The following is a 15446-nucleotide window of genomic DNA, read 5'->3' on the forward strand; positions in this document are numbered from 1 at the left end:
GCATGTCCAAAGGCCATAGATGCATATTACATGCATACGAGCACAGTTCGCTTGCACGTACACTATTATACACGAAATTCTCAGTTTTTTTTTAAATGAACGTAGTTTTTTCATATCATATGAAATGTAATTATGTTATAATATGTGATTGTTATACACTTTATCTGTTTACATACCGTATATAGCTGTTCGATTCAATTAACATGACATTCATCCAACAGTGGACAGTTTAATTCTAATACGACCACAGTGGGATTTTAATCATTGTAATGAGGTTCAAATCTTGCATATCCTACCCCCGGATCGCATTCACTTAACATTTATTTTGTTAAAAACTAATAATACCGTACCTCTGTTTTTGGTGTTATAAATGATGAAACTAGTTAATAGATTATTTATTTTAACTATTTTTGTTATCGTTGATAGTGTTACAGTTCACATGTCATACTTGATGATTAGGGGCCGTAACGTTGCGAATAGATTTCTAATGGGGACCTTTCCCCTCCAGGGACACATGTTAATGGAGAGACAGCCAAGATGCTGCCGGTTAAGGGCAGATTTGTGTGACGAAGATCCTCCACCTGAAATTCGCTTAAAACACGTTTTTGCTATGAACATTGTAAAATAAATAAACGGACAAAAACGTGTTAAAATACGTTTTTATTAATCTGCATTAATTTTTACGTTAAAACTCCAACCGAATAAGTATTATGTCCTATGTTCACACATTTCCAGTACAATGCAAACCATTTCCGTTCCAGGAATACCAAAGCGTTAAAGTATCATTCCCCATGATTTCCTTATTAGTTCACCACATTTGTTCACTGTGCGTCTATGTTGAAGTCAAGGCCATATATCCAACGAACGCGTCATCAATGTACATCCTGACATCGGCTATCTAAAGTCGATTAATACCAATCAAAAAAAGCTATATACTTGAAAAAAAACGTTTAAAATGTTGAGTAAAGATGTACCTACAGAGGCATTTCAACTTTAGCTCAACAGGGACACTTAACGACTACAATTGAACCCTCTCACAACCAGTGCTCATCACACCACTTCGGCAAGTAACCCGATAACATTACAAACCACCACTGTGCACGTCATTAAACTCTCAAAAAAACTATAAAACTAAAATGGTCAATATTATACACAGAAGTACTCGATACGGCTTAATAGGTATAACCACATGACGTAATATTTTTTCAGTCACCCCGAGCTCTCGGTTTGATCCTCGAGCCACTCCATTACATCCAGCCATCTCTCGGGATCCAACTGCATGGGATCGAAGGTGGAAACTTCTTGAGGACTCATTGCAGCACCTTGAATTTCAGCTTTTGATTTCAGTTTCCTATCATTGTGGACCTTCTGATGCCTGTTAAGAGTTGACGACTGTGAAAATGCCTTCCCACACGCAGGGCACAGGAATGGCTTATCGCCCGTGTGTGTTCTCTGATGGTTTTGAAGAGTTGACGACTGTGCAAATGCCTTCCCACACACAGGGCACAGGAATGGCTTCTCGCCCGTGTGTGTTCTCTGATGACTCTGAAGATGTGATGAGTGTGCAAATGTTTTCCCACACACAGAGCACAGGAATGGCTTCTCACCCGTGTGTGTTTTCTGGTGTCTCTTAAGACTTGATGACCATGAAAATGCCTTCCCACACACAGAGCAATTGAATGGCTTCTTGTCTCCGTGTGCGTGGGGCTGTGGAGAGCGTCTCTGCTCCATGTGAGCGTAGTAACAGTAGCGGTGTTATTGAGTCAAAAGTACGCTATCGGCCGCAAGGATGTTTAGCGTTGAGTTTTGGATTTTGTTAACTGCTAAAACAAGAACGACACTCGCGTCTAACCGAGACGCAAAAAAATCCCGCTAATTTAACGACGAAAACGTTTAAGAGTTCATCCGCGAAAATAGACACTTACTTGGAGATTCACGCTATATCGATGTCTGGAACCCGTCTGAAGATGTCGCCACGAACTCTCCCGACGCAAAGTCGCCTAACTGTCGACACAGCAATTGTGCTCGCCAGGCTGCGTTGTCTCGCGGTAGAAGGGCGATCAGCAGAGCGACGAGTCGAGCGTCCAACCTCATCAAGTTCCCTCTCGAAATGGCATTGAGCTCTGCTTCTGAGCCGCCTTATAACTCCCCCCCTAGGATCCAATACTTTGTCTTTCAGGATATTTGCATTCGATTGTTAATTTTGGAAGGCACAATCCGCATGTCTATTAACATACCGAAGGGTAATGTGCCCATTGTCCTTCATGCATGAATATGTAAGTGCATCTCAGTGTGTAATTGTGCGCTTATTTTGAATAAATGGAAAAACTTTGTCTTCGATTTAAAGTGAATGCAGAGAAATTAGCATGTAACTTTAGAAAAGGAAGAGAGCGGCCTTCTCGACGAGGGAGTGAAACCCAATAGGTAATATTCTTTTACAGCGTTACAATGGATAGGTTGTAGTTCATAGGTTATAATATTATGTTTCACTATGATAGAGCTTAACATGTGAGAGTATACAATATCAGAGTTGATCAAATGTGACTATCAAGGGCGTCAATCTGGTGAGTTTGATCAGAGGCTTTAATCAAATGCGTCATCCCATCACGGAACACCACCTCCCTGCGTATATAACAGCAACAGAAGCAACTACAGCAGCAACAACAGCAGCGACAACAACAGCAGCAACATCACATTTCGAGGGCGACGCAGCTACTTCCGATTCTGCTGCCCAGCTGTTTGTAGTCGGGACCTGCTCTCGCAGGACCCCACACGTCTTTGGAAATGATTGCGATGATCATGTCTGAGCTGAGAATTAAGTCACTCAAAATGACTTTGTTTAACCATAACTTTAGGTAGGTTAGTGTCTTTGGGGCTGTGTGACTACTACTCATGAATGAAATCACACTCCTGTATGACCGACATTGTACTAATTTTGGTTGATCGAGTAGAACAAGGCACGTGCCATGTTCAGACGAATTCTTTGCAACAACAGTGTCCTTAAATATGATGCTAAAATAAATGTTAACTATGGATTAAACGTGCACCTCTAAACCCCTCCCTCGCATTTACGACTAACGATTTGCATTTGCACGTAACACACATTCAAGCACAGTAAAATGCTAATACTATTATATTGTTATTCTAAAATGTGAATGCGATTCTTGCCCTGTACCCCCCACAGTTCACATATCCGACCCCCGGTTCGATTGATCAGATAATTTACATACACATGTGTAGAGTGCGATTTTAATACTTATAATGAGATTTAAATACCGTACTTCCGTTTATGGTGCTATAAATTATAAAACCAGTTGATATTTTAATGTCGTTTAATGTTTAGTGTTATTGTTTATAGTGTTATCAGTTTACATGTTCTTAAGTACAGGTGATTCCCGGTATACTTCGGTATTCTGGACCTGAACGTTGCGAAACGATTCATAACGAGGACCTTTTCCCACCAGAGCGCAATCCGCTAATGAAAATAACTCGGGGCAGCGGGAACACGTGCTTCAATGGGCAGTGGGGGACAGGGCATGGTGTATTGCCTACAGGTGCCACCGGGAAAATCCCCCAAGTTGCTCCGCCCATGGCGGGGACAGGTAGAGGTCATAGAGGTGGGTGATGCGTCAACTAAGGGACAAGTGGTGACAACAAGATAGAGAGAGTTCGAGAAGGGAAGGCGGGACCAAGTGTGGGCGGAGGTTCACGCCGAGAATGAGAGAGGGGGAGGAACGAGGTTTGGGGCTGTGTTGGCTGGTTGCTGTCTCGTCGTCGTCGTTGCTATATCGTGACGCCTGGGGTCTAAAACCGCGTTAAAGGCCCATGGTGGAATCTTGTGCCTTTCGGGCCGTCAAGGGTTCGCACCACAGCCTTGAAGGGTTAGGCAGGTCCCTGGCTTCTTTTGAGAAACATGACTGGGCTCCAGGCACCGATTCCTCACACGCGGGAGATCATTGAAGCACCCCGGGCCTCAGGGGCTAGGAAACTGTGAGCGCCACAACACATTTCCTTTGGAGTACGGTTTCCGTTGCCGAGAGCCCCACCACGTGGGTCACACCAGACTTGGGCTGTACAGGACATGGGGATGAGCTGTCCGGGTGGGGACGGACATAAGTCTTGAGGCGCGATGGGTGGACGAACCAACTGCGACGCCCTATCTGTATTCGTTACACACTTAGGCCGTTTCACCTCTTTGACTTCAGCTGTATCACTATAAACGATAACACTCAACATTAAATGACTATAAACTGGTATTCTAATTCATTACACCATAAACGGAGGTACGGTATTCAAATCTAATTAGAAGTATTATAACCACACTGCTCATATGTATGTAAAGCGAACGTTCCATCGAACCGGGGGTTGGATATGCGAACTGTGGGGGGTGCAGGGTTAGAATCGAATTACAATTCCTAGAATAACAATATTGTCGTATTAGCATTTTACTGTGCTTGACTGTATGTTACGTGTAAAATGCTAATTGTTAGTCGTAAATGCGAGGCAGGGGTTAAGAGGTGCATGTTTCATCCAGTGTTAACGTTTAGTTTAGCATCATATTTAAAGACAATATTGGTAATAAAAATAATTCTGGACATGGCACGTGCCTTGTTCGTCTCGATCAACCAAAATTAGTACAATGTCGGTCATACAGGAGTGCGAGTTATTTAATGAATAGTATTCGCTGAGCCCCCAGATACTAACCTACACACAGTTATTGTTAAACAAAGTAACGTTAAGTCACTTAATTCTCAGCTCAGACATGATCATCGCATTCATTTCCAAAGATGTGTGGGGTCCCGCGAGAGCAGGGCCTGGCTACAAATAGCCGAGCAGCAGAAACAGCAGAATCAGAAGTAGTTGCGTAGCCCTCAAAATGTGTTGTTTCTGCTGTTATTGTTGCTGCTGTAGTTACTTCTGTTGCTGTTTTGTATTGGGTGGTGGCTCATTTACTCATCACCACCCATAATCATCAGCATCAACACCCATTATCATCACCAATCATCATTATCACTATCAACTCCCCATCACGAACCATCGTCACCACCCATCACAACCAACATTCATCATAACCACCACCAATCATCCATCATCAACACCCATAATCACAACAACCCATCATCATCACCAACCATCATCATAAACTCACCAATCATTACCACCACCCATGATCACCACTACCACCCATCATAATCACTACACGTTATCATCACCAACCATCATCATTACCACCCTTCATAATCACCACCCATCATCATCATCACCACCATCCATTATCAAGAAACATCATCACCACCCATCATAAATTAACAAACACACACAGCTACATAGATTTGTAACCTGACACAGACATAGATAACAGACACACACAAATAAACAATCTCATTAATAACTAAATTATAAAAAGCCCATATTACCACTGCCAGGATAGGTGCACACAGACAAATCCTTTACACAATAATAATTTACATGGAACTCAAATTCACACTTAGTACAACCACCTCACTCACTTAAATATAACTACAGATCAATAACTATAATAAAAACCTTAATTTAAAAGTAAATAAACCAATGGGATGGTGTTTATACGCTTGAAATGTAATTAATGAAATGCAAGTTAATAATTCCAATTAAGCAAAAAATAACTACGAACAAATATGAAGCCTGAGGCCTAGGTATATGCCAGGCCTGATGGCCAGGCATCGCTTCAGTCCTCGCCGCAGTAACGGCGACATCAAAGACAGCACAAAGCGAGGGGGCAAATGTTTAATGTTGAACCGAGGGCTCTGCTGTTTCCGGTGACGCAACCACCCGCACTGCACCACGTGGTGTGCCCGCCAAGCGCGTGGGGGCGGAGCCTCGCTGTAGTGACGTCACCTCTGTTACGTCATAGCCACGCCTCCACCCGCAGTCGAGAGGAATGCGCACGAGTGAGCAGCAGCAGAAGAAGCCTTTGCAGAGCGAATCGTCAACGAGGTGAGCGTCCCTATGGGAACCTCATTTGCCAGTAAAAATATGATAATTGGTTTTTTTACCCTTCTATCTGGCAACAAAACGGACACCTTTTTACAGTGCGCCTTTTGGCGTCATCAGGTCCAACCCATGTGAGACTAGGCTCTAAGGAAAGCTGTCTCGGGTGTGGACCAATCAACTTCAAGGACAGTGCACATTATCAGAGTTATGTTCTTTTGTTTGTATTATGACTGCAGGTATTGCGGTCTATGCAAACATGACTCCTTCTAAAACGGTGTCAGTTTTGTTGCCAGATAGAAGGGTAAAAAACAATTATCGTGAGCGTCCCTGTTGACGATGTGTGTTGTTTATTTTTACTGCACGTTTTGACTACAAACTAAAGCTTCATTATTTTTGTATATGTTGGTATTTAGATTTTCTGCAACCAAATTAGGACTATTAGTTAGGTTACTTGGCATGCTCTGATATGTTGCTGTTACTGTCATTGTTTAGACCCAAAGCAAGTCAACATTTAAAACGTTCATAACTAACCTGTTTAAATCTCATATAATATGATTAACATGTCTATAATTATTGTGCTCTGATTGCCTGCATAATTGTGCCCTGCATTACATGTATTGAATGTTATCCAACACGGGGGAGGAGTCTACCTTTTAGTTCAGACCCAAGCTGCTGCCATAAACGTCTCTTATCTGTGATGTCACAGCCACATGGGCGGTATCTATGACATCAAGTGACCTACGACGTCATTCTCGGGTTATAACAAATGATTTAAGTATTGTCATTTGACCCCAATGACCTATAAGACATAGGGGGGCCTTTATCAAGCAGTCTATTAATACGAATGGGCTGTGCATCAACATGCTTGTCTGGATTAGAGGTTAAAAATCACGGTTATGTCTGGCGATTATGTTTAATGCAATAGGCAGTTGGAATAAACATGTTCGCGTGGGTGGATGAGTGAGTGATCTGACGCACGCGTGAGTGGGCAAACAAGCGAGTGAGTGGACTTGTAAAACAAACGGCACGAAAGTGATTTGATTGGTACAGCGAGTGGTCAAATATGTAATAATTGAGAGGATGAGTGATTCAAAAGGTTGTTAAATCTGAGCGTTTTTACAACCTCCCCAGGCCCTCCAACATCAAACAGATACTATTCCTTCCCAACAACATGGACAGACAACGCAAGTGGGCTGACATCTTGGAGGACTATGATGGTAAGTCCCAGTTACCTGCAGCACGTGGTTTTTATGCAGAGGAGGCAGCTCCCTGATTAATTATTTTTAGTGGACGTGGCTTGGTGGTGATGGGAAGAGGTAACGGTCAAGTGTGCAGACAACATGGATTTAGAACTGAGTTTCAGCCATATTGGTTTAAACGGGGGTCTCAACTTTATGAAATTGATGATCTCAACATGCTTACAAAAATATGACTTGTAAAGTTTTACTGCCATGTGATTAATGTTTCTCAACAGCAGGTCATGTTATGTGTTAAGAGGTAATTACAAGAATCTCAGAATTAGTTGTGTGAATATCCACGTGCTTCGTTCTCTAATACATTACTCGTCCTTTGAATTAATTTTGTTTTCCGTAGCCCGGGAGTCATGGCGCCAGTCGACCACGTGGGGGGACATTATGGATGAAGTGGACCCTTTCCCAGGCCAAAGTTACGAGCATCCCTCCTCAAAGGTGTGTATGGGGTCTATGGGAGTCAAACACCACATTCTCTCCACACTCCCACACCATTGCACCAAAACATCACTACACCTAACATCACCACATCATCTCTTTACACCACCTTTCTCATCACACCACACCACCACCAACTCAATACAATATACTCTCAGGTTTTTTCGGTAAAGTCACGTATGTGACTCTTTCTTAGGTTTTTTCGGTAATGTCACATATGTGAGTATGAATCCTTGCAGTCACGAAAGCTTCAAATCGAGAATCAATACAATATCATAGAGCCTCATAAAGCGTCAATACCATCACAAGGCACCGTCTCTCCAGAACATTCCACAATTTCACCTCTCCGTATCACAACACCATCTCCCAACACCATCACTCCATCTCTCCACCATCACGTCATGCCATATCCCACTCGTGCAGGCAAATGAAGTCGCCATTCATTACCAATGAAGACAGAATGATATCAGGCAATCTCACGAATTATGTCTGTGAGCTGATTGGAAGTTGCCATTCCAGCTGCAATAAAATTTGTCCAGATTATGGGCATCCAAATCTTTACAATGGAACATTCTGTGGAAATATTGCCCGTGATGATTGTTGCCAACAATCGTCATGAAATCGTTGTAGACTATCACTGCATTAAGTGCGTGTATTGAATTTGTGAGAATATGAAGATGTAACATGTATTTTGATAACATTAGGTGATAGTGTATATTCATACGTGTGCTAGCATGTTTCCATGAGTTAATGTGCATTATTGCATCCGTACATAGATGTGCCAGTATGCATTTGTGTTTGTATATGTGCCCGTCCATGTTTGTGTGCCTGCAAGAATATATTGTGTCCTGAGTGTGCATGTCTGAATGGGCATGTGCTTATCTTCGCGTGAACAGAGGAGCATTGGGGAGGTGAAGAACTTCAGCGGAGTGAAGCGTCTCCAGGAGGACAAGCGCCTTGCGAAGGAGAAATGCCCAATGGAAGAGAAGCGCCCCAATGAGGTGAAGCACCTCGCCAAGTTGAAGCACCAAACGGAGCAGAAGTGCCTTCGAAATAATATCCTCAAAGACGTGAAACGGGTCATGGAAAAGCGCCTCCTTGAAGAAACGCGCTTCATGGAGGAGAAGCGCCTTCGCGAGGTGAAGCGTCTCAATGAGAAGCATCTGGAGGAAGAGAAGCGCCTCATAGATGTGAAGCGGATCAAGGAAGAGAAGCGCCTCATGGAGGAGAAGCGGGTGGAAGAAGAGAAGCGCCTTGTCGAGGAGCAGCGCCTCATTGAGGTGCAGCGGGTCGAGGAAGAGAAGCACCTCATGGAGGAGAATCGCCTCTTTGAGGTGAAGCGTCTCATAGAGCTGAAGCGTCTTGAGAAAAAAAATAAGCGACTTGAGGAGAGGCGCTTTCGCAAGTTGAAGCTCCTCGAGGAGAAACGTCTCATTCAGGAGAAGCGCCTCGTTGAGGTGAAGCGTCAAGAGGAGGAGGAGCACTTGATGGAGGAGAAGCGTCTTGTGGAGCAAAAGCGCCTCGAGGAAGAGCAGCGCCTCGCCAAGATCGAGCGACAATGGCTCCAGACCGATACCACCAGCAGCAGCACCACTACTACTGACACCACCTCCACCACCGCCGCCATCGCCGCCGCCACGTCCTCCAATCCTGTGTGGGGCCCAATAGCTCCGAGCTTTGGAGAAGAGGGCTTCCAAGAAGATAAAGCAAACTCCGGAGTCGCTGAGCCACGGTAAAGCACTCTGCGTGTGCGCCCTGTGTGTTTATTTTTGTTATTTATTGCCATGCTTCTCACGCAGAATCAGCCTTACTCGGTCTCAAGACTTTTTTTCAGGAGGATTCTGCCAAGTTTGCTCGCATTTTGCAAGAAAGTTGCTACTGTTTGCGATCCAAATTGAACGATTTACATTGCTTGTGTGGGTTCAGTAACAGGGAGAAAGCTGCAGAACCTTCCCAGAACAGGGGGCTGCATAATCTACACGGAGAACGTGGAAATCAAACCCAGGTCAATGTTGCTGTGACGCACAGGTGCTCAAGCCCTGTCGCGCTCTCAAAATTCACAGACACTGCAAACCCCACGTGTACATTCCGCTATACTGAGGACAGATTTATTTTTCGTAACTGGTTTCTGGGTTAGACCACATAACGAAGTGGGCATATCTTCACCATGTAACCCTCCATCCACCGTGAGATTTTCGCTGTCAATCGCCTGTTTCCAGGCCAGCTGCCAAGTCGCCTTGTAATGCACAGCGACAGCTACCACTGAGAGGGGTGTCCAATTTAAAACGCGATGAGATGAGAGATGCGAGAGGCTCATCGCATGCAATGCACTCTGAGATGCCTTCGACGTCAAGGGAGGTGGCTCTCTCGACCACAAATCACAGACGGACACTTTTTTGAAATCGTGGATGTGTTGAAGCGGCCAAATGGTCGTGCACTCATTCTTCACCATTACAGTTCAGACCTTGCTTCCCGCCCTGGCTATTATTGCTGCTGCATTGACCACACAGATACACACCCATTCCATCACAGTGGACGTTCAGGATCTCTATCGATGCCATTTGCTTAGGATATTATGTGCAAGGGGTCAATTAGAATATACATATAGAAAATTTTCTATCTAGATTTGAAGTTTTCATTACTACAGGGACCCATACTCTTTGGTTATATCGGTAAATTCACGTAGGTATGAAATAAAATAAATTAAATTAAATCACGACGTTTCGATGGCCATGTCGTTATTGCAAGAATGTTTCTTGCTGTGGTTTTCCCACCTGATGATGATTGCTTGTGTTGCAATCGAAACGTCGTGATTTAATTTATTTTATTTTATACCTACGTGACTTTACCGAAAGAACCAAAAAAATGTCACTTCAAATTATTCAGCTAAATTTGCACAGCAACGCCACCCACTACTGTGAAACTACAGCAGTCTGTGTGGGACACAGCTGCACCTATCTCAAGCTTAGCCTGGCGCCATGAGAATGACAGCACCAATACTAAGCACACTCACTGGCCATGTCGTTATTGCTGTTTCTATTCAGCTCGAATTAATCCGCCACACATTCCACCCACGGACGATGGGGAGATGGCGATGTCTGCCGTAGCAGCAAGGTGGAACGGTGTCGTGTTTGTCAGACAACCATCACAGTTTTACCATGTCTAGTGGTGTTCTCCCTGTTACAGGTTGAGTCACAAACCGCACCTCTCCATAACAAAGGCTCAGCCTTTGATATGCAGTCTATTCTTAGTCTTAAACCTCACCTTACCATATTAATAAAAGTATGCGGCCCTTGCCCCACCACCTTCTCCAACCATCATATAAACGAAGTGGTAGCTTCTGCAATCTCTCATTTACCTGATACAGCTGTCGTGGCTGTGACGGTTCCACCTGAAGACGGAAGCTTGTGTTGCCTCCGAAACGTCGTGATTTTTATTTTTTATGTTATTTTATTTTACTTTTTAATGTTTTTTTACCTACGTGACTTTACCGAAAAAACCTAAGAATATGAATCATTGCAGTCACGAAAGCTTCAAATCTAGAACGGTGCCGTGTTGTCTCTTCACAGATCTGAGCCAGCGCAGCCCTCCTCCTCACTCGTCCAGGCCTTTGAAGTGAAGACAGAGGTTGTGGAGAAGGAGACGAAGGAAGAGGTGAAGGAGATGGAGGATGAAGTAGAGACGGAGGAAGAGAAGGCAAAGGAGGACGAGATTGTGATGGTGACAATGGAGGAGAACACGGAGGGAGAGGAGAAAGACAATACGGAGATGGAGGACAAGGAGACAACAAAGGATGAACAGATGGTCGTGGTGGAGGACATGGAGACGACGGACAAAGGGGAAACAATGGTGGTGGAGGAGGAAGAGAAGACGGTGGTGGAGATGGTGGTGCCGGAAGGTGAGGAGGAGATGAAGGAGGAAGAGATGGTGCTAGCGGAGGAGAAGAAGATGGAGAAGATGGAGGTGGCGCAGGAAGAGGAGGGGGAGGTAGGGGAGAAGATGGTGGTGGAGGATGAAGAAGAGGGGATGGAGGAGGATGAGACGGAGGAGAAAACGGAAGAGGTGCAGGTGGAGATGCACGAAAAGAAGAGGAAGCGAGGGGGCCTCGCTCGCGTGGCGAGAGCGATCGCCTCACTCCTCCGCCGCGTGCTGCTTTGTGGTGGCAGGTCCACCGCCCAGTAGGGGTGGTGGCGGTGGTCGTGCATCGGTGCCGACCGTGGCCACGATCACCACACTACCCGCCCACCCCGTGATACTCGCTACACACACCACACGGTTCCCGAGAGAGACGGTGCAACGTTCAGGTCCAGAATACCGAAGTATACCGGGAATCACCTGCACTTAAAAACACGTAAATTGATAACACTATAAACAATAACACTAAACATTAAACGACAAAAAAAGCTACCAACTGGTTTTATAATTTATACCACCATAAACGGAGGTACGGCATTTTAATTTCATTAGAAGTATTATAATGGAACTCTACACATGTTTGTTAATTGTCCGTTCAATCGAACCGACGGTCGGATATGTGAACTGTGGGGGTCGAGGGTAAGAATGGCATTAAAATTTTAGAATGACAATTTGGTCGTTTTAGCAAATTACTGTACTTGAATGTATGTTATGTGCAAATGCAAATTGTTAGTCGTAAATGCGAGGGAGGGGTTAAGAGGTGCACGTTTAATCCAGTGTTAACATTTATTTTAGCATCATATTTAAGGACACTGTTGTTGATAAGAATTCGTCTGGACATGTTATGTGCCTTGTTCTACTCGATCAACCAAAATTAGTACAATGTCGGTCATACAGGAGTGTGATTTCATTCATGAGTAGTATTCACAGAGCCCCGATGACACTAACCTACCTAAAGTTATGGTTAAAAAAGTAATCTTGAGTGACTTAATTCTGAGCTCAGACATGATCATCGCAATCATTTCCAAAGACGTGTGGGGTCCTGCGAGAGCAGGTCCCGACTACAAACAGCTGGGCAGCAGAATCGGAAGTAGCTGCGTTGCCCTCGAAATGTGATGTTTGCTGCTGTTGTTGCTGCTGTAGTTGCTTCTGTTGCTGTAATAATCGCAGAGAGGTGGTGTTCCGTGATGGGATGACGCCTTTGATTAAAGCCTCTGTTCAAACTCACCCGATTGACGCCCTTGATCGTCGCATTTGATCAACTCTGATATTGTACACTCTCACATGTTAAGCTCTATCATAGTGAAACATAATATTATAACCTATGAACTACAACCTATCCATTGTAACGCTGTAAAAGACTATTACCTATTGGGTTTCACTCTCTCGTCGAGAAGGCCGCTCTCTTCCTTTTCTAAAGTCACATGCTAATTTCTCTGCATTCACTTTAAATCGAGGACAAAGTTTTTCCATTTATTCAAAATAAGCGCACAATTACTCACTGAGATGCACTTACATATTCATGCATGAAGTACAATGGACACATTACTCTTCGGTATGTTAATAGACATGCGGATTGTACCTTCCAAAATTAACAATCGAATGCAAAAATCCTGAAAGACAAAGGATTGGATCCGAGGGGGGGAGTTATAAGGCGGCTCAGAAGCAGAGCTCAATGCCATTTCGAGAGGGAACTTGATGAGGTTGGACGCTCGACTCGTCGCTCTGCTGTTCGCCCTTCAACCGCGAGACAACGCAGCCTGGCGAGCACAATTGCTGTGTCGACAGTCAGACGACTTTGCGTCGGGAGAGTTCGTGGCGACATCTTCAGACGGGTTCCAGACATCGATATACCGTGAATCTCCAAGTAAGTGTCTATTTTCGCGGATAAACTCTTAAACGTGTTCGTCGTTAAATTAGCGGGATTTTTTTGCGTCTCGGTTAGACGCGAGTGTCGTTCTTGTTTTAGCAGTTAACACAATCCAAAACTCGACGCTAAACATCCTTGCGGCCGATAGCGTACTTTTGACTCGATAACACCGCTGCTGTTACTAAGCTCACATGGAGCAGAGACGCTCTCCACAGCCCCACGCACACGGAGACAAGAAGCCATTCAATTGCTCTGTGTGTGGGAAGGCATTTGCACAATCGTCAACTCTTCAAACTCATCAGAGAACGCACACGGGCGAGAAGCCATTCCTGTGCCCTGTGTGTGGGAAGGCATTTGCACGGTCATCAACTCTTCAAACTCATCAGAGAACGCACACGGGCGAGAAGCCATTCCTGTGTCCTGTGTGTGGGAAGGCATTTGCACGGTCATCAACTCTTCAAACTCATCAGAGAATGCACACGGGCGAGAAGCCATTCCTGTGCCCTGTGTGTGGGATGACATTTGCAAAGTCATCAAATCTTCATAGTCATCAGAGAACACACACGGGCGAGAAGCCATTCCTGTGCCCTGTGTGTGGGAAGACATTTGCAAAGTCATCAAATCTTCATAGTCATCAGAGAACACACGGGCGAGAAGCCATTCCTGTGCCCTGTGTGTGGGAAGGCATTTGCAGACTCATCAACTCTTCATAGTCATCAGAGAACACACACGGGCGAGAAGCCATTCCTGTGCCCTGTGTGTGGGAAGGCATTTGCAGACTCATCAACTCTTCATAGTCATCAGAGAACACACACGGGCGAGAAGCCATTCCTGTGCCCTGTGTGTGGGAAGACATTTGCAAAGTCATCAAATCTTCATAGTCATCAGAGAACACACACGGGCGAGAAGCCATTCCTGTGCCCTGTGTGTGGGAAGGCATTTGCAGACTCATCAACTCTTCATAGTCATCAGAGAACACACACGGGCGAGAAGCCATTCCTGTGCTCTGTGTGTGGGAAGAAATTTGCACACTCATCAACCAGGAACGGGCATCAAAAGGTCCACAATGATAGGAAACTGAAATCAAAAGCTGAAATTCAAGGTGCTGCAATGAGTCCTCAAGAAGTTTCCACCTTCGATCCCATGCAGTTGGATCCCGAGAGATGGCTGGATGTAATGGAGTGGCTCGAGGATCAAACCGAGAGCTCGGGGTGACTGAAAAAATATTATGTCATGTGGTTATACCTATTAAGCCGTATCGAGTACTTTTGTGTGTAATTTTGACCATTTTAGTTTTATAGTTTTTTTGAGAGTTTAATGACGTGCACAGTGGTGGTTTGTAATGTTATCGGGTTACTTGCCGAAGTGGTGTGATGAGCACTGGTTGTGAGAGGGTTCAATTGTAGTCCTTAAGTGTCCCTGTTGAGCTAAAGTTGGAATGCGTGTGTAGGTAAATCTTTACTCAACATTTTAAAGATTTTTTGTCAAGTGTATAGCTTTTTTTTATTCGTTTTAATCGATTTTAGATAGCTGATTTCAGGATGTACATTGATGACGCGTTCGTTGGATATATGGCCTTGACTTCAACATAGACGCACAGTGAACAAATGTGGTGAACTAATAAGGAAATCATGGGGAATGATACTTTAACGCTTTGGTATTCCTGGAACGGAAATGGTTTGCAATGTACTGGAAATGTGTGAACATAGGACAATATTCCCTTCGAGTTTTGACGTACACATTATTGCAGATTAATAAAAACGTATTTTTAACAAATGTTTGTCAGTTCTTTATTTTATAATGTTCCTAGCAAAAACATGTTAAGAGAATTTCAGGTGGAGGATCTCCATCACACAAGTGTGCCCTTAACCGGCAGCATCTTGGCTGTCTACCCGATTAACACGTGTTCCTTGAGGGGAAAGGTCCCCGTAGTTAATCGTTCATCAACGTACCAGTCCCTAATCCCGAAGTATGTCGGGGATAAACTGTACTCTATAACA

General features: G+C 44.4%; 1 protein-coding gene across 1 annotated transcript in view; it reads right to left on the minus strand.

Moving 5' to 3' along the window:
* The window catches only part of LOC133361331 (zinc finger protein 84-like), a gene marked incomplete at its 3' end in the record, with an annotated part of 164666 nt that overhangs the window by 16024 nt on the left and 133196 nt on the right, over positions 1 to 15446 (minus strand). The window contains exon 3 of the mRNA XM_061580264.1: positions 1366 to 1691. Within this exon, the coding sequence (XP_061436248.1) occupies positions 1366 to 1691 (326 nt within the window). The remainder of the gene's footprint in view (positions 1 to 1365; positions 1692 to 15446) is intronic.

The sequence above is a fragment of the Lethenteron reissneri genome, chromosome 72 (assembly GCF_015708825.2).
Source record: "Lethenteron reissneri isolate LAM-NWPU_2019-01 chromosome 72, ASM1570882v1, whole genome shotgun sequence".
Classification (NCBI taxonomy): domain Eukaryota; kingdom Metazoa; phylum Chordata; class Hyperoartia; order Petromyzontiformes; family Petromyzontidae; genus Lethenteron; species Lethenteron reissneri.